This window comes from Gekko japonicus, unplaced genomic scaffold (assembly GCF_001447785.1).
Source record: "Gekko japonicus isolate JY-2015 unplaced genomic scaffold, Gekko_japonicus_V1.1 scaffold835, whole genome shotgun sequence".
Lineage (NCBI taxonomy): Eukaryota > Metazoa > Chordata > Lepidosauria > Squamata > Gekkonidae > Gekko > Gekko japonicus.
Window position 1 is genome coordinate 680,725 of NW_015175997.1, and position 24,099 is coordinate 704,823.

The following is a 24,099-nucleotide window of genomic DNA, read 5'->3' on the forward strand; positions in this document are numbered from 1 at the left end:
ATGACATTAAGAGATAGATACAAGAAAGACATGATTAGAGGCTTTGAAGACCAAAACAACGAACTGGATAAAATATGGTTGTCCTCAAATGACAAATTAGTCCAGAAACTGTATAACTTTCTATTAAAGGATTTCCTACAAGATGAAAATGTTAAAACTGCAATGATCACTTGGATAAAAGATATAGGGGAAATTGATGAAGAACAGTGGTTGAGTATGTGGAAATCTGTTAAATATATGAGAGCGGTAGCTTACAAAGAGAATGTTTATAAAATGTTCCACAGATGGCACTGGGCACCCGACAAACTGGCCAAATGCTACAAGGGGTACTCAAACAAATGTTGGAAATGTAAAGTTTCTAAAGGAACCTTCTACCACATGTGGTGGGAGTGCAACAAAACACAAACATTTTGGAAACTAGTAAGGGAGGTGCTCCAAGAAAGTTTGGGTAAAAATTTGGCCCTAAAGCCAGAAATATATCTGTTAAATATGATTCCGAAAGGATATGATAAGCAGGATGCATTTATTATTACCTATGTTATAACTGCAGCTAGATTGTTAATAGCCCGACAATGGAAACTAGATGCTTTACCAACAAGGGAAGACCTGTTAAATAAAATATTAGAATTAGCCAGAATGGACGATTTAAGTCTAAAGATACAAAACAAAAATGAGACGGTACATAAAAAAAGATGGGACAGAATATATAAATGGATAGAAGACCAGATAGAACTGTAATATAAAAGTTATATTTAGAATAGGTAAAAGAAACAGAAATACAAGACCATCAACTGGTAATGTAAAAATTAAAGGAAAATGACTCTGACATGTAATGTAACACAAATGGATGTAAAATAACTGTGTACTACTTTTTTTATAAAATAATAAAACTTTAAACCAAAAAAAAAAAAAAAATAATTTTAATGAGTTGTTGCTGTTGTTAACATTGAACCATCTACCCGGGTTGCTGCATGACGGAGTGAGCTCCCGTCTCTAGTTCCAGCTCCTGCCAACCTAGCAGTTCAAAAGCAAGAAATTGCAAGTAGATAAATAGGTACCACTTCGTTGGGAAGGTAACAGCGTTCCGTGTGCCTGGGTGTTTAGTCATGCCGGCCACATGACCATGGAAACGTCTTCGGACAGCGCTGGCTCTTCGGCTTTGAAACGGAGATGAGCACCGCAACCCTAGAGTCGGACTCGACTGGGTTTCGAGCAAGGGAACCTTTACCTTTACCCTTAAACTCAAATACCATATATTGAAATAAAGAATTGGTTCACCTAAAATTCAAAAACATACTGACTATCCATGTGAAATTCTGTAAGTGCTTCAGTAAAGTTCAACAGATTTCTGATAATTCCTCATTGGAAGCTGGACTAATAACTTGTTTCATTTTAACAATCTAATTGTAAAGACTGTATTGATAGATTAGCATCCAATATAAATATAGAGTCTAGGATGTAACAAATTACCTGTGCCCTCAAACACATCACAAAATGGCTAGATGTAACAATTACTGGCTCTGAAGAAGAGGAGGAGGAGGAGATTGGATTTATACCCTGCCCTTCACTACCCGAAGGAGTCTCAAAGCAGTTTACAATCTCTTTTCCCTTCCCTCCCCACAACAGACACCCTGTGAGGTAGGTGGGGCTGAGACAACTTTCATGAGAACTGCCCTTGAGAGAACAGCTCTGAAAGAACTTGTGACTGACCCAAGGTCAGACCAGCAGCTGCATCGGGAGGAGTGGGGCATCAAACCCGGTTCTTCCAGATTAGAGTCCATGCTTCTAACCACAACACTAAACTGGCTCTCTGAAGTCAGAGCCTCTTTCAGAAACCTGCTGAAAAAATAACCCATCACTGAAGAAGATCCAGACGTGTATCAGATATTTATTTATTTGATTTATATACCGCCCTCCCCACAAGCAGGCTCAGGACGGTTTACATCACAACTTAATATAATATGGTTAAAACACTTTAAAACAACATTTTAATTAAGGCCAGGGTATGCATCCAATGACTTGAGAGCCTAATGTAGCTTAGTACAAAACCAAATAGAGCCAGTTCGGTGTAGTGGTTAAGTGCGCAGACTCTAATCTGGGAGAACCGGGTTTGACTCCCCACTCCTTCACTTGCACCTGGCTGGATTACCTTGGGCAAGCCGTAGTTCTGACAAGAGCTGTTCTCTCAAGGACAGCTCTGGAAAGAGCTCTCTCAGCCCCACCTACCTCACAGGGTGTCTGTTGTGGGGAGGGGAAGGGAAAGGAGTTTGTAAGCCGCTCTGAGACACCTTTGGGAAGTGAAGGGCGGGGTATAAATCCAATCTCTTCTTCTTCTTCTTCTCTTCCTTTACAGAAGAAAATGAAATCATTAGGTAATGGTGTATTGGAAGGGCAGGCGGGATGCTAGAATAACCAGTACGTGAAGGGAATGGCAGGCAAAGATTTTTATTGGACTCCACTTTTGGTTGACACATGGATTCACATGGTGAATTGAGCAATGGCCAAGGACAGAATCGGTGTGGGCTCCTCAATATATGCAGGCCTGATTGACATAAAAACTTTATAACTGTTATTTGGAGCTACACTATTCCGTTGATTCGTACACAACCTGCCTGGCCTGGAACAAATGTTTCATATTTATATTTTGTAGTGTGTGTTGTTATTGTTTAGACCACTGAAGACAGCCCTCTGGGCTGAAACACATTTGGCCTAGTGGTTATCATATGTGTAACCAATATAGTAGATTATGATAAGACGCGTGGCTTACATTTGTTATTGTACACGTAACTTACATTTGTTGCTGTATGCTATGTGGATGTAATGTGATACCCACTCCCTCTCTGTTTTTATGTACACTCTACATAAGTTTTTAATTTGTAGTTACTGTGCACTTAGTAATAAACAGATGTCTTTTGTTCTATGTTTTAGCTGTTCAACCTTCTAGGTTCCTGGAATGCTAGAATAACTAGTGCATGAAGGGAATGGCAGACAAAGATTGGACTAAGGGGCTTCTTAAAGGTATTTGAGAGAAAGAGAAATGATAAAGGTGAACAGTTTCCAGGAATCCATGTGTGAACCATGCACAGATTTATGCCACTGCACTGCTCTGTGATTACACAGGAAGATACCCTGCATATTTATTAGGTTATTGTGAGACCTCCTGCGGGTCACTTCCTAGTAAAGGACTCTCAACTTTAAGATGTAGACATTTTTATGGCTTATTAATCAACATGTCAGTAATCAGTAATGTTAAATGGCTTATTTTTCAGTTATGTAAACTGGCTTTTTTTGTTGAACTTTGATGTCGTTTGGCTGTTTAGTTAGAAAAGATGACTGACCCTCCAGATTAACGGATTCCGCTGAAACAGATGATTGGACTGTCCTCCTACAGAACAGTTAATCATAGCATTTTTACATTATTAAAGCTACAGCATGTTCAGCATGTGCTTTGAACTGTAGATGAACCTTTACCAAGTATCACAACAAGGGAAAAGGACAGGTCCATGCCATGAGGAACTTACAGTCTATATTTCAATAGTGGGGGAGGGCAGAGACTGTGGTAACAACAAATAATGTCAAGAAATATATATATATACTTAAATTTAATTGAGATTGGGGATTCTGGCTAACGGGTTAAGCCAAAATCTTCACAGAAAAGATAAGTTTGAAGGAAAAAAGAGGAGAAAAAACCATGTAGGAATTCAGAGAGAAAGTATAAGAGCGAAAGAGTATCAAGAGAGTTGTTTAAGAGAAGAGGAGGCTTTTTGGATGGTACAGTTAGATGTGGGAAGTTTGGTCACAGACAGGGATAGAACAGGAAATAAGGGCAGAGCCAGTGTGGGGTAATGAATGGACTGCTGGACTAGGACCACGTTGTAACCTTGAAACTCACAGGATGACCCTGGCCAGTCACTCTCTCTTATCATAATCTATTCCATAGGGCTGTCTTGAGGATAACTTACAGAAAGGGTGAGACAAAAATACACCAGATAGATAGGGTGAGGCAAGGTAAGTCTCTTTGTTGTTTTATTATCTACTGACCTGCTTCTCCACCCATAATTCCAGGACCAGGCTCACCAACATCTGTCTCTCCATCTGATACTTCCAATGGTGGGCTCCGTCTCTCTAGATCTTCTTCATCAGAACTGCGCTGGTGAGGAGAGGAAAATTGCACACACATGCGAGGCACGTAGGTAACCTGTAGGAGACAACAATAGTGTTGGAGATGAAGAATGTTAGAGAAGTGAAGACAGTGAGTGTATTGCCCACAAAAACAAAGGGACTTATGGGACTTTTGATTGATGGAATGATTACATTTGTATCCTAGTGTTCACCAGCATGCTCAGGATGTCTTAACAAAATCAAAACTGTAGGAAGAAATTTCTCTAAATCCATGCAAGATAAGAATAATGGTAAGAAACTTATGCTAATGCCATAATAAACAATAATTGTGAGGTAGCTTCTCTCTCTGCTACTGAGAATGGATGTTGAATGTCTACAGCAGAGATGGCTTATCCTTCTATTGTGGTAGTTGATGGGCGATTTCTCACTAGAGCTGCCTCGCAGCACAGCGCCGTTTGCCTCGACACAAACATGTCAATTTCACACCCGAAGCTCCGGGGCTGCATTTTGACTCGGAGATTCGCCCGATTTCCTCCGCAGTTTCGTGATCCTGGTTTTTGAGGATCATGAAACTGCAGAGGAAATCCGGCGAAGCCCCGAGTCAAATACAGCCCCGCAGCCTCGGGTGTGAAATTGACATGTTTGTGTCGAGGCAAACGGTGCTGTGCTGCGAGGCAGCTCTAGTGAGAAATCGCCCGATGTTTCTTATGCTAGAAACAGGGATGGTAACTGAAGGGCAGTCCTGCACAGATGTACAGAAGACATCTTGATAGCAGTTTAATATCCATTTAAATGAGATAACAGAATCACAGTCTTCGTATACAAAAAGTCAGTCATAACTCCTTGTTGTCCCCTTCGGAGAAAGGGGAACTTCCTTCAGGCTGTGCATAGCTATTTCCCCTCTCTCTGCCGCCATAAAACTGGCATGAAACCCCACTCTCATTGATTGTGCTGAAGGATAAAGAATGTAATATTTTGAATTAGAAGACACAAGAGGGAGACCCACGATACTCGCGGGGGGGGGGGAGAAGAGCTCCGTCTCCTCTCCCCCACCACTCGTTCTCCCCCAGGCGGCGCCGGTGAGGCCGGTACCCCCCCGCCCGGCTCCGAGGCGGAGAGGCCTGTCCTCCCCCCGCTTTGCCCTCGCTCGGCGGCGGTGGCAGCGGCCGGCGAGGCCTGTCCTCCCCCCCGCCCGCCTGCCCGCCGGCTACGAAGAGGCGGCGGCGGCAACGAAGCCGGTCCTCCCCGCCCGCCCTGCCTGCCTGCCTGCCGGAGAGGAGGCGGCGGCAGCGAGGCCAGTCTTCCCCCGCCTGCCCGCCTGCCCAGCTCCCAAAAGGCGGCGGCGGCGAGGCCGGTACTTCCCTGCCCTCGCCCGCGCATCTGCCTGCCCAGCCAGCCGGCCAGCTCCAAAGAGGAGGAGGAGGCGGCGGCGGTGGCGGCGAGGCCAGTCTTCGCCTGCCCGCCAGCCAGCCGGCCGGCCGGCCGGCTCCCAGAAGGCGGCGGCGGCGAGGCCGGTCCTTCCTCTCCCGCCCGCCCTGCCTGCCTGCCCGCCCGCCTGTCTCCCTTCCCCCGCACGCAAGCCCGGTAGGTCGCAGAGCGTCTCCTGCGCATGCGCAAGAGACGCTCTTGCACTTTCGGGGGGATTTAAACATCCCCCCCGAATTTTTTTCAACTTTTTTTATTTTTGTGCACATGTGGGGACTGGCCCACGTGTGCACAAACCTCCCCCGGCCCCCCAGCTGCCCCGGAGCGCTAATTTAGCGATCCGCACTCCGGGGGCAAGTTGGGAATTAGATATATAGATGTACTCGGAGCAGACAGTTAAAGGTGGGTAGCTAGGTCGGACTGCAATAGAAGAGCTAGATCCGAGTCCAGTACCACCTTAGAGACCAACAAGATTTTCATAGTATAAATGTTGGAGTGAGAAAGCTCCCTTCACCATATACAAGTAGGAACAACTCTGAGCAGAGTACACATCTTCAAGACTATTATTTTCCAGCTACGTTGCTGAAAGTTCTGTACAAGGACATCAGTTTTCCACCACATTTAAAAGCTGCTCTCATCTTTGCTAGTGTCTGCTAGGTTCTGTGGCAGCAAATCTGGATTCTGAAAGAGAAGAAATAGCACTTTGTCCTTGACATCCCACCAAGTGGGCTGGGCCTCGGACACCTGATGTTTTTCTGTTGGTGTGCAAGTTCTTCTGAAATGCCTCAATAAGGTATGTGCAATTGGGTTGCTTCAAGGCTACAGAGACAGGCGGTTAGTGACTCGGCAGATTGACTGGAGATGAGTATGGTAGGAAGAGCTAGGATTGGGTAACAGCGTGTGCACATTTCCTGCCAAATCCTCAAGTGTAAAACTACTGACCTCAACCATGGAGTCACACTGAGCACTTTACAGTTAAACAGAACTGCAGCCTAAGTGATAGGGGAAATGGGGGAGATGGAAACCTACGGGTCAGTGAAAAATGGAGAGACAGTTTCCATCAAAAATGGTAATGAATTGGGGGCTTCCTCTTCATGTGAATTGTGAAGAATGTCATGAGAAGCTACAAGAAATTAAGCTTACCAGAATTTCTCATGGGTGTTCTGTACATCCCAAGGTGAACACCACATTTTGTCTGAAGTGAAATTCATTGCACATTTAGTGGTTCTTCCTCAGGCAGCCTGAGGTATTTTGAGAGAAACCTATGTAACTTTATTGATACTAGTAAAAAAATTTCAGCAGAGTTTTGTACATTCTTAGTAATGTCTATTGTGAGGAGAGGAACAGTTAGAAAGGCAGGGTAGGAGTGGTGACTCTCAGAATAGAAAATGGTAGGAATATGCAAAGCACATTTACAAGTGCTGAGATGGTGTCAGGGGCGTCCACCAACAGAAAGAGAAAATGAGAGTTCGCAGGGGGAAAAATCTTGCTCAGCCTTATTTGTATCATCTTGTCTCCTCTCTCCATTCTCAATGGATGAGTTTCTCTTCTTTCCTCTTTCTGTTTTGCTGGTCAGAAATTGTTTTTCCATTTTGGCTGTTTTTTCTTTTTGTAAGTGATTGCACCAGTGCATGAAATTCAGTGTATGCAATGTGACAATGTCCTGAAGATATTACAAAATAAGTCACAATGTTCTGACCACGGCATCTATTGGGACAGATAATTAATGAAATGATGCATAGGGATAACATTTCAAAGCTGCACTGGATTTTATACATTCTACTTTTTCCTTAGGCTTAGTGGGCCCTGCCACCTCAATTGCGAGGAATGCCAAGAGAAGCTAAAACAGCTTAATTAAATTTACCTGGATTTCTCATTGGTATTCTGTATATACCAAGATGAACACCACATCTTCCTTTTTTTTGCTTCTCATGGAGTAGGCTACATCTCACACCATCCTGGTCATGGTCAAATGCAGGTAGTGGTGCTGTCAGGGCCAACTTTGGGGCAAGGCCCAAGCTCACAGGGTCAGCAGCCCCACCCCCGCAAGGTCTACTTGGCAATCCCTATGGAGCTCAGTGAGATTTATTTTTGAGTAAATGTGCACAGAATCTAGTTACACCACATGTGTTTATCTGAGGGATGGTGGGATCAGATGAAATAAACATGTTGTATGCTTGCTTTGTGCTTCACATTTGAAGTATACATTAACATATAAAGATAAAGCTATTAAGTCCAGAGTCTATAATTAATATAATTACCTAAATGCACCACTGAATGCAGAAATGTTGTGGCAAACAATGTGATCCGCTTCCATGCAAATGTCACCCAACCAGGGGGCAGGACAACATTCACATGGGGAACACTGGCCCTCAAATAACCAGCCATTTTCCCCCTTCTAGTAACATCAAGTGAGAACTCAACTAGAAGAGCAGAAATCACTTTCCAAGGTATGTTGGATTAAAGATATTGTGGGTTTCAAATCTGTACTGAGTAGCAAAATAACATGAATGTTCAAAATGTGTCACTTTTTCTTATAGTGTCTTGTGACATGTGCAGTGTATTCACCCTCCCTTAATAATTGCTGATCTGGATCCATGATCAAGTCCCTGGGACAATGAAAATGCATTTCTTTAAAGAGCAAAGGAGAGTGCAGAGAAGGTCAGTAGGCTGCCCTGAGGCACAAAAGAATCATGTGACTGCTTACATGTGAAGCAAGAATGCTCTCACATCATTTACAATGTTTATACAAAAATCCATAAGAAGACACACGCTGGATTAGATGGACAGTTAGTTCATCTAGTTCAGCATCCTGTTTCCTGAAGTGGTTGATCAGGTACTCTGAAAAGCTCACAACAAGGACACAGAGGCCCAAGACTTCAGCCAGCACGGCTAAAAGGCATTGCTGATTCCTCTCCATCAATCTGTCTAATCTTTTTAAAGCTATCAAAGCTAGCTTTGATATCAAAGCTGATCCAGAAACTCCAGTTGTGACAACACACCTGCTGACTGCAACGTCCATGCGGGTGCGCATCTAGCCAGCCAGTGCTCCGCCAATTGCACTGGCTATCAATCGAGTACCGGATCTGCTTCAAGGTGCTGGTGTTGACCTTTAAAGCCTTATGCGGCCTGGGACCAGAGGTCATTTCAGGGGGGGATCGCAGTCCCCCCTTGTGAGGTATGGGGGCGGGGCACATGACGAAGCTCCGCCCCCTGCTTCCGGCCGCCCGCTTCCGGCCCTCATTCAGCCAGGAGGAGGCAGGAGAAGAGGGAGGGTAAGTTGCTTCCTCCCTGCCTCTCCTCACCCCTGCCTGCCTGGGGCCAGGGAGGGCTTTCGCGGGGCTTCCTTGCACTCCTGCCGGCCTTGCAGGTCCACCACCGGGCCCCTCATGGGGCTCAGCAGTGGAGCTGCAAGGCAGGCAGCGGCCGGGACCGTTGGGGGTGGGGTGTGTGGCTTTATGACACACTTCCTGTGATGTCAGGGGGTGTGGCATATGCTAATGGGTTATGCTAATGAGTTCCCCTAGCTCTTTTTCTACGAAATGACCCCTGCCTGGGACTGACATATTTATGGGACCGCCTCGCCCCCCATATGTGCCCCGAAGAGCCTTGTGCTCTGCAGAGAGTCATCTGCTGGCTGTCCCCGGCCCAAAAGACGCCCGCCTAGCCTCAACCAGGGCCAGGGCTTTTCTGGTGGAACATGCTTCCGACTGAGATTAGGGCCGTGTGGGACCCATTACAGTCCAGCAGGGCCTGCGAAATGGAGCTGTTCTGCCAGGCCTTCGGCTGAGGCAGCAGGCGTCTACCAGCTGGCCTCCCTAATGGTTGCTGTGTAAGATCATTATGCCTCGGCCCTGGACCATTCGCTCTGGCTGTAGGAATTGGAACTAATATCCTGCACTGCCCACTTTAAATGTTTAGGTTAGTTTTATTGTACTGTTTTAAAATATTGTTATTTACTAATTTTTGATCTATTTAAGATTGTATTGTGTTTGTGTTGTGAGCCGCCCTGTATTGTGTTTGTGTTGTGAGCCGCCCTGAGCCTGCTCACGGTAAGGGCGGGATATAAATCAAAATAATAAATAAATAATAAATAGTGGTCATCATCGCATCTTGTGGCAGTGTGTTCTACAGTGTAATTACTCATGGAGTGAAAAATTACTTCGTTTTGCATCCTGAATCTACTGCCCATCATTGTATTCACATGTCCCTCAGTTCTAGTGTTATGGGGGGGGGGGAGTTTTCCTACCACTTTCTCCAAGTCTTCCATACTTTTATAACCTTTTATCATGTATCCCCTCTAGTTTTCTTTCTAAATTGAATAGCTGTAAACACTTTAGGCTTTCCTTGTAGGGAAAAAAGGGAAAGTGTTCCAGCCCCTTGATTCAAACTCAACTGGACCCACATAGACTCCAGTTCTCAATTGTGGTTTTAGGTAATAGTCAGCTAAGTGCACTTCATTTTAATTCATTGTTACTGTTGCCTCTCCAGCTCCTTCCCCTCTCATTGTTCGCTTCCTCTGCCAAATGTTAGATTGCAATAGGGTTGCCAGGTCCCTCCCTCCTGGCAACTAATGGGGGATGTGGGAACTTTCCTGGAGAAAGAGAAGGGCCCAGGCCTTGTTGCTGGCATTGCACAGGAACTGATGTCATCTCAGCAGTGATGACCAGGCAATGCTCTGTTATTTGGACAAAAACTCTATGGTAAACCTGGCTTCTACCATAGAGTTTTTGCTTGAATACCCAAACATTGCCTGAACATAGCTGGTGTGACTATGTCACTTCCTGTAAGACTAGGGTTGCCAAGTCCTACTCACAAAATAGTGGGGGGGAATCCATGACGTCCCCAGGAGTCCTCCTGCGCACACGTGAAGCATGCATGCCGTGATGGCATTACCCGGAAGTGACATCATCGCGTTGGGCACATTGGGGGCGGGGCCACAATCATTTGAGGGAAAACCATAGAGTTTTCCCTCAAATGATAGAGCGCCCCCCTGTGATGAGGTCACCTCCGGGTGATGTGTTCACGCCGGGCACGTTGCGCGCTTTGGGGGTGGGGTCCCTCCGGTGGCCCAATCCAGGCCAGCGGGGAACGGGCCTCTCGGGCGGGGGTTTCCCCACCCCCCAGGGGGACTTGGTAACCCTATGTAAGACACCAGCAGTGAGGTCTGGGCCTTTCTCTTTCTCCAGGCAAATCCCCTCACCAGCCAGCTGATTGGAAGCTGGGGGCAGAGCCTGTCAGCAGGGAACTTCCACTTCCACCGGGGGGGGGGTCTGGCATGCTGGGAAATTACTCCAGCATCTTCATGTAATTTAGCAGCATATATCTGGCTGCAGGCACAGCACAAGCCATGTGGGTAGCTGAGGCTGCATATGTGTGCAAGTATGAAAATAAAAGATACATGGAGACTTCTTCAGATTCAAACTAATAAGGAGCTTTATTATTAGAGCATACGTAATCTAACTATCTGGATGTCCTGAGATGCAAGAAGTGTGTCCTGCTCTCGTGCCAAGATAGAGAGTCGTGGAGACTTCTTCGAGAGAGAGAGAGAGAGAGGGAGAGAGAGAGGGAGAGAGAGAGGTGTCAAGCTGGAAGAAGGAACTTCCCTAAGAGTAGCAATCTACACTTCAAAAGGATAGTAGTAGAGAAGAAAGGAAGGATGCTCTGTGTCCTATGCCTGTCTTTTTTCCTCTCTGACTCATTGGTAGCCCTGTCTGAAGACTGAGGCTAAGAGACCGTGCAAAGGCCTCCAGTTCCAACATGGCAGCCCTAGACTCCATGGGTGGAGACAGGGGTCGTTTTGTAGAAAAAGAGCTAGGGGAACTCATTAGCATAACTCATTAGCATATGCCACACACCCTGACATCAGGGGCCCAGTGGTAGACCTGCAAGGCCGGAGGGAGTGCGAGGAAGCCCCGCCAAGGCCCTCCCTGGCCCCAGGCAGGCAGGGGTGGGGAGAGGCGGGGGGGGAGCAACTTACCCTCCCTCTTCTCCTGCCTCCTCCTGGCTGAATGAGGGCTGGAAGCGGGGCGGCCAGAAGCAAGGGGCGGGGCTTCATCATGTGCCCCACACCCTCACACCTCACCCGGGGGAACTGCGATCCCCAGTGATCCCCCCGAAATGACCTCTGGGTGGAGAAAGGGATTTTTATTTATGTTGTAGAGCATCGTCTGTATTAGTAGCAATGAATAAATTAAGTTTATCACACCTACCCATCCATAGTAGTATCCCAGGTTGCTTCCAGACAAGGCATGAAAGATGTTCCCCCCAAAAAATGTCAGGGTGGGAAAGGCATCCACATCACCCACTTGAGACCATCACCTCTACTCCCCACTTCTCCCTAATTGCCTGCATTGTGCTTGCGCAGATAGGACAGCAATTATCCCTCAAGGGCCCAGAAACCTCCTCTTTTACTCTCCCTTTCCCTGCTGATCTGTGCTGTGATGCTTCAGTGCAGATCAGCAAATAAATGGAATAAAGCCCTTTATTTATTTATTTTTGAGGCTGTTCTATTTTTATTTTATAACATACTTTACAAAAGGAACAGAGCATGATTCACTCAAAAGGGTGAATTAAAAAAAATAGGACAAACGAAAAAGAGATTAGCAAAACGAACAAGAACCTAAATGAAATCTACCGTACCCTAAATACAATCTTCTATGTAATAAAATTAGAATTAACCAGATGTTTGAATAGGAGCTATCACACCAGCCCAAGTGGTTTCAAATGGTTGTGAACATTGTCCCTTCAGTAAAAGAGTACGTTTCATCATGGTGTAAAGTAGCCTTGATTTTGCCAACCCATTCATGAGCTTTAGAGACTGAATTTGATTTCCAGTATCTTGTGTAAACTAGTCTAGCCACTGTGATTAAACTTAAAAGAATAGACTAAAGCTGTTTTGGAAACACAGCCGCATAATTAAGCTAAAGTAATTCTGGAATCATAGGAATTTCTCTACCAAGGCTGATACTGGTCAATTCAATAATCCTCATCCGATAATTTTTTGCTCAAGATCACCACCACCACATAATGCATAAAGTCAGTTGCTGGAGCCTTACAAAACCAACAGACACCTGAACATTAGTTGTCGTTCTTTGCTATGATATTTGGGGTGAGATAAAGCTGATGGGCCATCTGAACAAGGTTTTCCTTAAAAGGAAGAAATAAGGTGAAAGAGGACCTAAAAGAAAACACAAAGCTCCAAACCCTCTCACCAAGCTCTTTGCCAAGATCCTTATTCCACCTAGGCTGAAAAGAAGTAGGTTTTCATTAAGTAACGTGTGTGACTGTTACACAGCCTTGACAAACAGAGTTTAGCACTGCCTCCTCCCTATGATGGCTATGCGTGGAATGTCCAGACAAATGCTCTGTCTTCAATTACCCAACAGTTCCCCCTTTAAACCAGAGGGGAAAAAGGTTTCTTTGTATTCATATTAAAAGGGAAAGCCCTGAGAATGCCATCTGCCATGCTCAGAATCGGCACAGTGTTATGTTGCCCTTCAATCTGGGGGCTTTCTGTATTCCATGCAGGGAAAAATCCCCACATGGAAGCAGTCCCAGACCATTTTAGCACCGCCCTGATTACTTCCTTACATGTAAATAGTAATACAGTTTAAGCTTTCTGTCCTACATTCAGTGGAACAATTTTGCTCTCTTCTTCCTCCTCAGTTCACTCCCTCCAACCTAAGTGGCTATTAACCCTTGAAGACTCTGCAGCCACGGGAGTCAGCTTTCCGGGGGTCAGGAGGGATTGCTGGGGTGAGGGAAATGTGGCAAAGCTTAGTGTCCCTTGCAGAGACAGTCTCAGGGTCAGCTGTGACTGAGGGCGATTTTGCACTAGAGCTGCCTCGCGGCGCAGCTGCCCTTTGCCCCGACACAAACATGTCAATTTCATACCCGAAGCTGCAGGGCTGCATTTTGACTCGCGGCTTCGCCCGATTTCCTCCGCAGTTTCGTGATCCTGGTTTTTGAGGATCACGAAACTGCGGAGGAAATCAGGCAAAGCCGCGGGTCAAATGCAGCCCCGCAGCCTCTGGTGTGAAATGGACAAATAGTGTCGGGGCAAACGGTGGCTGCGCCGCGAGGCAGCTCTAGTGCGAAATCGCCCTGAATCTGATTAGGCAGCTTCCTTCAGCAAGAAGGTAAGGTTTCCAGGCCTGTGGGGGGCAGTAGGTTCAGGGGCAAACAGGTCATTCCTGATGAGTATTCAGTAGGGCCTGAAGTGGGAGGTGTAATTGAGGGAACACACATTTTTAGTGTTCATCCAAGCATCTCCTTTTTTACCACATTACCACTTCCTGGGACCTCTTTGTCATAGTTTTTGTCATACTAAACCTGGTGTTTAAAAAACCCACTAGGCAGAATTATGATAGAGCTGGGTGCTGGCCATACCTGGTGATTGAGACCAATATGTGTGGCAGGAATCCCAGAGTCTAGGACATGCATCTGTTCAATTTCCATATGCCGGTAGAGCTGCTGCAGCTGAGGTGCCTGTACACTTTGGAGCTCTGCAAAGTGGTTGTCCCCAAAGCTCTCAAACTCGGGGTGCAGGTGGTGTGGGTGATATTCCCAGTAGTGCTCTGATGGACATAAAAGCAATTCACCTGTTAATACAGAACAGGGGGGGGGAATCAATCCTTTCTTTTCACAAAATATTGAGAGGTTTGTTGTATTTGGATTTGGATACATTCCCTGGGGACCAGGTTTCCACTGGAAATTACAATCATTTTAGCATGGACTCTAATGTCTGGGGTACAATTGGGTGTTCTGAGAATCTCAACTTTCATTATGGAAAAGAAACGGTGTAGGCTTTTAGGCCTGATGGTTCATGGCAAGAAGTCGTACAAAACAGCTGATTATGCAGTCATTTTATTATTGGTTTAGGGAATCCCACAGTTTTGGTGCCACAACTCATTTCTCATTTTGCCACCCATATAGGCTCAGATGACAGGGGAACCTGGTTCAGTAGGTTCCTATGGGAGTAGGTGGTCTTAAGATATGCTGGTCTTGAGACGTATATGGCTTTAAAAATTTACAGCACCTTGAATCAGACTTGAAAGTAACAAGATTGGGGTAATATGGTTCTCTGTGGCTCACTTCAGTCAACATCTTAGCTGCAGCATTCTGTGCCATTGTACTTTCTGGTCACTCTTCAAGGATGTCACCACATAGAGTGCATTGCAGTAACCTAATCTAGATGTTTCCAGGGCATGATGTTTTGGGTTTTTTTACACTGGAAAGGCTGCAGCTGGGTCACCAGCCAAAGCTAATAAAGATGCTTCTGGCCACTGCTGCCACCCATATATCCAACAGGAGGCCTGGGTCTAGCAAACTGTGAACTGCTCATTTAGGGGAAGTGCAACCCCATCCCAAACAAGGGACTCCTCAACACCCAGGTTAATCCTTCTGTGCATCAATAACACCCCTGTTTCATTAGGATTAAGCTTCAGTTTGTTAACCTTCACCCCCTCCTGGAAACTGTTTCCATTGCTTCCCTAGGATCCACTGGAAATGTGGGATAGAGTTTGGTGGCAACCCACCTCAGATCTCCAGATGACCTCATCCAGTGGCTTCGTGCAGATGTTAAGAAGCATGGGAGACAAGATGGAGCCTTGTGGAATCCAACAGGCAAAGGTCAAGGGTCCATGCGGCTGTCCCCCAGCATTGCCCTCTGAACTTACCTTCCAGATAGGAGTGAAACCACCTACCTGCCATAGCAATTGTAAAAGTTATTTCCCTATAGCACCCCGCATGTCAACTAACTTGCCATGGGAGAGGCATATTATCTAAGCACCTTTAAACACTTCCATACAATGATAGCTTTTAAACACAATAGCAGCTAGGCCAGCTAAAGTTCTGTAATATCACACCATCAGTGTCCAGTTGGCCAGCTCTAGGAATAAAAGTTGTGAATGCAAGACCTCTTGACCATTTCATTTCTACAGCACTTTAAAGTCAATCCTCTGGATAAGAAATACAGTAATTCTCAGTGCTTGACATTCCTGATGGTGATGCCAATATGCACACAGAAGCAATGAGTACAGTATCATGTGTGCCAGATCTTTAACTGTGGAATTACCCACAAAATGTAATAACTTCCTCTGCTGAGATGAATAGTTCATTTCATAACTTGTAATATTAACAGCATAGGATGAAGTAAAGGAACTTGTGATCGTGTATTAGTTAGGTACCAGCTAGCCAGTCTAGTACTGTGTGTACTGAATCCCTCAGTGTTTAATTATTCTGGGGTTTGCCAGGCTTTCAAGTTTGCAAAAATATAAACCGCAAGGGTAGACCATCAAAAAATACAAAACTTTCACAAGTAAACCGTAGACATCCGTCTACTGCAATACAATAACAATAAATTGAAGATACAATAGAATTGGTGGTCACAGTTCAACAACACTATTTGCAAATTCAAACTACAATTTGATGACAGTGGAAAATATCCAACAAGAGACTCCTCTGTATCCTTTGAATATAATAGTGTCCAAAGTGTCCAAAGGACCTCAAAGTCCACAAAAAAGACAGAGGATGTCCTAGAGCACAAATAAACTTCTAACAGCCGAAAACGTCCTTTCCAGGTATGCCAGATGTTTCAAAGCAATCTTCTTCAGTTGTATGGCTGAAAATGGAACCCAATTTCCATAGTAATGTAGGCACAGCTCATATCTCAAATCTTTTGATGGTCTACCCTTGCGGTTTATATTTCTGCATACTACATATGCGTGGGGTCCCTATTGTTTGGCTAGGCTTTCAAGTTTGGCTTTCTCATTAGAAGGTGGTGACTACTTTGTCTACTGCTTGGGATTTCCTTCATCTTAGTTACAGACTGTTCTCAAATAGAACAGTACATTTTACATTTTCTTACAATACTACAGGAGTTCCATGTTCAAATTAAAAATAAAGTTTTGAATAGGAAAAATGTGTGTATATGTGTGTGTGTGTACATATACTTCTCAAACGTAATCTGTTAAAAGGACGTGAAATAACTGAGAGCTGGCTGTCTTTCTAGGTGAGTTAGTGCTGTGTTAAAGCAATCACATCTGGCCATCATTGTGTGTCAAATTTATGGCCAAACACAACCCACAACGTCAACATGAGAATGTGATTGCATAGACTAACATGGTACAGATTGTAGCTCAGTGGTAGACTGTGGCTTATTATGCAGAATGATCCAGGCCCAGAGCCAGGCCCTGGCATCTTTAGTTAAAGGATTTCAGGCAGCAGGTGTTCAGAAGACCTTTTGCCACTTATGGCCCTGGAGGCAAGCTGTAGGTTACGCTGACATTGCTGAGCTTGATAATCTATGGCCTGATTCAGTATAAGGCAATTTCATATAGTTCTGCAATTTAAAACTGAAAACTTTCTTGGTAGTGAAATATATAGAAACTTGATTGAATAAACAGCATAGCAGAAGATGTATTGTAATTATTTATTACTACAGATATATTTATAAACTACAAAACTACAGCCATGTTTATAAGAACATATGAATAAATGAAAGTGCCTCATACTGACTGCTGCTCTGTTTTGCACAGTTCTGCCTACTGCAACTGGCAGCAACTGTCTAGCATCTGAAGCAAAGACCTTTTGCAGCCCTGCTACTTAACATCCTATAGCCAGATACCAGGGATTGAACCAGGTCCTTTATTCATGCATGGAAGGAGGATAGGCTGAAGCTAGGGTTCCCAAGTACTTACCATGATTCAGCGGGGGGCACAGGAATGATCCTGCGAGGACAACAGATGCGCCGCACCATGCCATCACCAAAGAGTGACGCCGGGCAACGCTCTGGCAATGGGGCTGGAAACTCGATGGTACCATCGAGTTTCCAGCCCCATTGCCAGAGCGTTGCCCGGCGTCACTCTTTGGTGATGGCATGGTGCGGCGCATCTGTTGTCCTCGCAGGATCATTCCTGTGCCCCCCGCTGAATCATGGTAAGTACTTGGGAAGCCTGGCTGAAGCCCTTTCTCCACTAGGGATGCCAGCCTCCAGGTGGGACCTGGGGATCCCCCAGAATTACAGCTTACCTCCAGACTACAGAGATCAGGTCCCCTGGAGCAAATGGATGCTTTGGAGGGTGGACTCTATGCCATTGTACCCCACTGAGGTCCCTGTTCTCCCCAGGCTCCATCCTGAAATCTCCAGGAGTTTCCCAACCTGAGTCTGGCAACCATATTCTCCACGCTTGCTACAGTGGATACTGCATGCAGGGACATTGAGTAGAACCTGCAACTTATGGGTGGCTGTTACATAGGACACAGGGTGGAGACCCCTCGCCCAAACTGTTTTCTGTTACGTGTGAATCGGAAAAAGGCACTTTGCCCAAATCAGATATCAGTAGGTATTGGGTGGCTTTTAAATAACTGGAGTCATTCTGAGAAATGTAATGTGAAGTGAAAGAGGATGTGAGAAAATACTTTGTTGCAGAGACCTGGAGAGTGTTTGTCTTTTATGTAGTGAAAGGTTAAAGGAAGGGTAAGGCTCACTTCCCTCTCCTTACTCACAGAGGGGATATTCATAGGTTGGGGATGGAGAACCACTTCTGCTATCCCTTCCTAATGTATAGGATATAATTCCTCCTATGAGACAATTTTTATATTTTTCCTACCTTTGATTCCCTATTTAGCTAAATTTAGAGAGACATTGATTTTTCTGCCTAAACATCATCCGTACCAGAATAACTGCATTTTAGTGGAGCCATCTGAAATCAAAACATGATTTTTTGGGGGGAAATTTTGTCATATGCAACTGTGACACCCTTGTCCCTACCGCCCTCCACACCCTCTGTCCCACAGCTTCAGGATTACAGGTAGCTCACCACCTGTCTTGCCTCTTTTAAAACATAGAAAGCCATGACCAGTTCACATCCCAGGTCCTCTCTCTCACTCTCACAGAAACATCACCAGACGGGGTAGCCCAGTCCCTTTTAATAATCACCCCTCACTCGGACACAGCACAGGGCTATTGGGCCTGGGGACTCAAAGACTGCTTCATCACATGCGGACACCATTTATTCATATCCTAATATAGATATTTATATATAGGCTGAGATCTTAGTTTGTGTGCATGCGTGCGTGCGTGCATGCGTGCATGCATGAGCTTCTTCCCTGAGATCATAAATGCCCAGCTCACAAAGTTAAACAGAGAAGGAGTTAATTTTGCCTTGTGACCTAGAGATAGTGATGTGGAAACCTTCTGGCCTTGAAAGAGCTGGCTGAACCCCAGTGCTGCAGAACTGCTGTAAAATTGCCTGAAACACTCTGCCATAAAGCACAACAATATAATTCCACCCTCCATATGTTCGTAAGTCCTTCACTCTAATATTCCCAGAGGGTTTATATTTCACTTACCACCATGACTGTCTGCATCACTGTTGAGATACTGGTAACTGTCATGGGACTGTCTGTAGAGGTCTGAGTCATAGGGTATCAGATCTTCAGAGGGCTGCAGAGAGGAGAAACTGTTAGAAGCTGCCTTGCACTGAATCAGACCATTGGTCTGTCAAGGTTAGTATTGGCTACTCTGACTGGCTGCAGCTCTCTACGGCAGAGGCCTTTCACATCATCTCCTGCTTAATCCTTTTAACTGGAGGCGCCAGGGAAATCAGATTTTCTGCCCCTGTGCCACAGCTCCTATCCAAAGCCTTCAAGCTCACTTGTTTTAGTACTATGTAAATAAGTATTTAACATGAATTTACAAAGCAGGACTGAAGGAGAGATTCTGAGCGGCAAGAAAGTTCCTTTTAGTGGTGGTCTAGCCATGGCACACCAGCATCTATTAGAGAATCTCACACAGGGTTAGCTCATGCTGTGGGATTGCAGTGAGGAAGCAGAAGGTAGATCTTCATTAGAAGGATACACTAACTTAAAACATCAGTTTAGGGGAGTAACAGACTCTAAGACAGAAAAGTCCCACTTCCAATCTCCTTTTCTCAGCTCAGCTCAGCTCAGCAGGTAGATCTTCATTAGAAGTATACACTAACTTAAAACATCTGTTTAGGGGAGTAACAGACTCTAAGCCAGAAAACGAGCTTGGTGCAAAAGTGGGATCTGAAAGTACACTAACCTATTAATAAAGGCTGGATCATAGATAGAAAGCAGAATCCTGTGGCCAAAGGGCTCCTAACCATCCAGTAATCCAGGGGTTTTCGTGAATGCAGACTATCTGCTATCATTTTGAGTCTCCTGGCAACTCTCTCTGTTCCCCAAAAAGCAACTCCTGGGGACTGGGGGGCTCTCAGGAAGAGCATGTGCTGAGAAAAGGAGATTGGAAGTGGGACGTGTAGATCAGTGAAGATTGCCCTCCTTTGTGGGAGAGGAAGTACCTTTCTGCTAACCAACTAGCCACTTATATGAAATTAGGAATGGATGACTATTATGACTCCACAATATCAATTAAAATTAAACTATTAGCTAAAAATTAGAAACAAAATAATGAAATACAAATCATTTCTGGATAATTCCTTGACTGATTCGGAATATTATATATTAATGACTTTTTATATTGAGTTGGAGAAGGATTTTTAAACAGTTTAAACAATTGTATATTAAATTATGAAAATTCAGCATATAGACACTAATCAGACATACATCTTAGTTTATTTTTTCTCCCATCAATATATTATGTTCCTATCATCTATTCACTAGATTTTTACCCTGTCCTTCCTCCAAGGAGTTCAGAGCAGCATACATGCCCTCTCCCCATTTTATCCTCATAATAAGCCCATGAGATAGGTTAGGACAAGAGCGTGACGAATCCAAGGTCACCCAGAGAGTTTCATGGCAGAATGGTGGTTTGAACTTGCTATGTCCCAACCTAGTCTGTTCATCTAACCACTTAACAACATTGATTGTCACTGTATGTGAGGTTATGTAATTGGAATTTTATGTACCACGTATTATTTGAAACAACAATAAAATATATAAATATATGAGGAATAATTAGGTTGCCAGCCTCCAGGTGGGGCATAGGGAATCCCCTGGAATTACAGTTCATCTCCAGACTACAGAAATCAGTTTCCTTGGCGAAAATAGATGCTGTGGGACTCTATGGCCTTGCACCCCACTGAGGTTCCTGTCCTCCTCAAGTTCCATCCCCAAATATCCAGGAGTTTCTCAGCCTGGATCTGGCAACCCTACTGGGTCCCCCATCCCCCACCAGTGTCCAAGGGGGACCTGGCAACCCTGGGAATAATAACTTTAACAGTTGACAAACTGTTGGGCCTTAACCCTTCCAATCAATGAACCTTGAGTAATATTGAATCCCTTTACATGGTCATTTCTTCTCAAGTATTTGGAAATTTAGTTGCCCAGCTATAATGTACCATGGAAAAAAGGAAGCAAAGGTAAGAACAGTGGCTCACTCACTCAACATTTGCCAGGTCTCAGAACAAACAATATGTTTGCAAATTCTTCATATGGGCGAAGAGGGGTGGGTCAGTCCTACACTGCTTTTTTTTTGCCCATTTTTGTGATAGCCCAGTGTTTTTCCTTTCCATATAGAAGGAAAGCAAAGGTTGCATGCAGATGTTCATGTATCAGTCTTGTGTGTGAGCACCGAGAAGGAATTTCATTTTTTAAAGTAAGCCTCTGGCTTCTTTCATTGCAGAGATAGAAGGGAAAAGGTGCATTTTGGGCATGAAAAGGGCTAGACTTGCTTTTTTAAAAAAATATGAAAGATGGGAATTCAGAGGACCTAATAGATAGATTGTTATAAAGTTATAATGTTATAGAAATCTAGCTATTGCTGATTTTATAAAACCCAAACTCCACAGTGGTGTGGGGAAGGAAATGGAGGCTCTGAAAGAACGCAGCAGGGAAAATGGTGCCAACGTGGGTGGCACTTTTGAAGCTCAGCATACCCTGCACACAGAAGGCTAACGTGCTTTGGCTGCATATGGGGTGGAGACATTGGATCAACAGTGATAGCATGGAGGAAGCACAGAGAAACCATGGAATGTCAACAGATGGGCAAACATGCTGTGTGGAAGCTTAGAAATAATCCACCGCAATTGGGAGCCCAAACCAGCACAAAAAGTGAGCGTGGAAGTCATTTTACGTAAAAAAAGAAGCAGCAGCAGATATGAATTCAGAGAAATTAAGAGATCATGGCAATAGATCATATCACTGTAGCGATACATCAATTTCCATTTTTAAAAAAAGTCTGAAAAAGTTCTCTGGTGCTAGTGGGGAAATGGCAGCCTCAGGAGACTGAGGCAAGGAAAGTGGGGGAGACATGGCTACGTGGACGCTCCGCTGCTGCTGCTGCAGCAAATGCTTCTGCATTCGTAGCGGTGGTGAAAGCTACACAGAGTGCTGAGGTGCTCTACATATTGTCATTAGCAGTATTCAAAGGTTGACATAATGGGATTCCTTAGACTGAACGAGTTTATATTTATTGAATGATTATAGGCAGATTCAGGATCTGGATCATGGGATAGTTCAGGTCAATGGGATACTCAATTTAATGGAAGGCCAGATCAGGCTAAAGTAATATTACTGTTGGCAGATAAACACAAACTTGTTACATTTAGAATGGTGAGGTTTATTGCCTTTGTCATGAAGACAAAGGCCAAAAAAAAGGTCACAAATATACTTGATTATTAGATTAATTGTACCACTATGTGTCATTTGATATATGAGTTATATTTAGTATTCAATATTTGTTATTAGTTGATACCCATTTGATACAATTTGTTAAATCTGCAGTATATAATTAGTTGGGCTTTAAATTGATATTATTACATGTTACTATGCTATGTAGCATTTTAATCTTTGGAGATTTTATTTATGATTTAGGTATCCAACCGTGTTGGAACTGTATTATTTGCTATGGCTTCTGAATTTATTCTGAGTTTGAAACTAGCAAGTTCTAGAGCGCCATGATGTCACTCCTGTTTTTTTCCTGGAAGTGGCATCATGCTGTTGGCATGACAGTGGAATTCTGTTTATTTTTCTCCCACTGTCATGCCGAACAAGAGCTGGGGATGGCAGTCCTGGTGCTGATAAAGGGCTACACTTTTTCAGTCCAGGCAAAGGCTTCCAAGAGCCCTTCCTATGTAGTAGGAAAAACAACCTTAAGGAATGCACTAATCAATAGCAGGGATTGAAGTTTTGCCTTCATTTTATTTTTCTCCTCTGTTGGAAGCCATATGCCAACCCTCCCAACCAAAACCCCCCAGTGCTATTAATGTGTTCTGCAATGCAGACCCTTCCTTCATTACTTTCTAGTTTCCATCAAGAGATGGAGCTGATTTTTTATAATTTTTCTTCTAATTTTAACTTTGTGCTGAAGAGAAAGTATCAGTAATTTTTTAAAAAAATGTTTTCTATTTTCTAGTTGCCTAGAATGAGATTTTTGGGAGCCAGTTTTTAGGGAATGGGGGAAGGAAGATAAAGAGTTCTCCTTCTTCCACAATGGACAAAAACAAAGCCCCTGATTAAGGCCAATCATCTGAGGCAGGAGACAAGAAAGAGGAGGAATGCTGTACTGGCTGGGGTCATATTTTGGGAGGTTTTAAAATCAGTGCCATCATGCTTCAATGATAAAACTGAGGCCCTGGTCACACAGGCCGGATATCGCGGGGGGAGGCGTGGCTAATTGCCCCAAAGGCAATGGTTGGAAACATTATGCTTGAGCATTTGGAATCGGAATAACTTGTTCTGGGCAGGTAACAAGTTCAGGAAACAACTAATTAAGTGACCAGTACCTGGAAAAAGAAGCTGCTGCTTAGGAAAGGATGAAATAGGGCAATAGAAGCTCTAAGACTCATTAAATGAAATTAAACATTTCTGAGTAAACCTGGCTGCATCCACACATTACTGGATACTCCTGTAGTATGTGCAGATAAGACTGCATAGTGTAGCTGCAAGTTGTTCTTGACACAACCAACTTGCACTAGAACATGAGGGGAAAAAGTGACAAAAAAGTGACATAATGATGCCTCTGCAGGGGGAAGGGAGGAAAAAACTGGGTCCCCATCCATAATTATGTCAGAAAAAATACCCAGTAGGTGCCTGTGGCACTCGAAAGACTAGTGTGTGTGTGTGTGGGGGGGGGGACATCACATCTCAGTACTCTTGGTGCTTAGCAAATGTTAAAGCAGAATTTTGAAGAAAAATATAAAGATTATGCAAATCAAATGAGCATGACCAGTCAGTAAACAGATTGTTTTATGGTGGATCTCTGCACGGGCAGCTAATTTCTTAGGCTGCCTGCTGGATTTAAAGTATAATCTTATTTGTAAAAGGATATCAATATTATTAAAAACAGGGAGGGAGGAAGAGCTTAAAACTCTTTTCCTTTTTCCTATTCATAGATTAACACCGACTTGCATTCTGTGACTGGGGGAAATGGTTGCAACATACATGCTCCATCCTGAAATCAAATACAGCAAATGTGCATTGAATGCTTTAGAATCTTTCTTTATCCTAGCACAAAAGGAAGACATTTCTGATGATTGCCCCTGCCAAGTAAATCAGCAGATGAACATGGCTTTATTTTAAAAGCCCAAAGCCAAACAGTAGATAAATCCCCCCCCCCAATAG

The 24,099-nt window shown here is 44.3% G+C and overlaps 1 protein-coding gene across 2 annotated transcripts in view; it reads right to left on the reverse strand.

Annotated features, from left to right (window-relative positions):
* SPI1 (Spi-1 proto-oncogene) overlaps positions 1-24,099 on the reverse strand; it is a 51,123-nt gene that overhangs the window by 3,492 nt on the left and 23,532 nt on the right. Inside the window, exons 2-4 of one of the 2 annotated variants that reach the window (XM_015426403.1) lie at positions 18,904-18,997; positions 13,939-14,126; positions 4,042-4,198 (exon numbers count right to left, since the gene is read on the reverse strand). In XM_015426403.1, the coding sequence (XP_015281889.1) occupies positions 4,042-4,198; positions 13,939-14,126; positions 18,904-18,997 (439 nt within the window). Of the gene's footprint in view, positions 1-4,041; positions 4,199-13,938; positions 14,151-18,903; positions 18,998-24,099 lie in introns of both variants that reach the window. The other variant, XM_015426402.1, reaches the window with a different exon arrangement.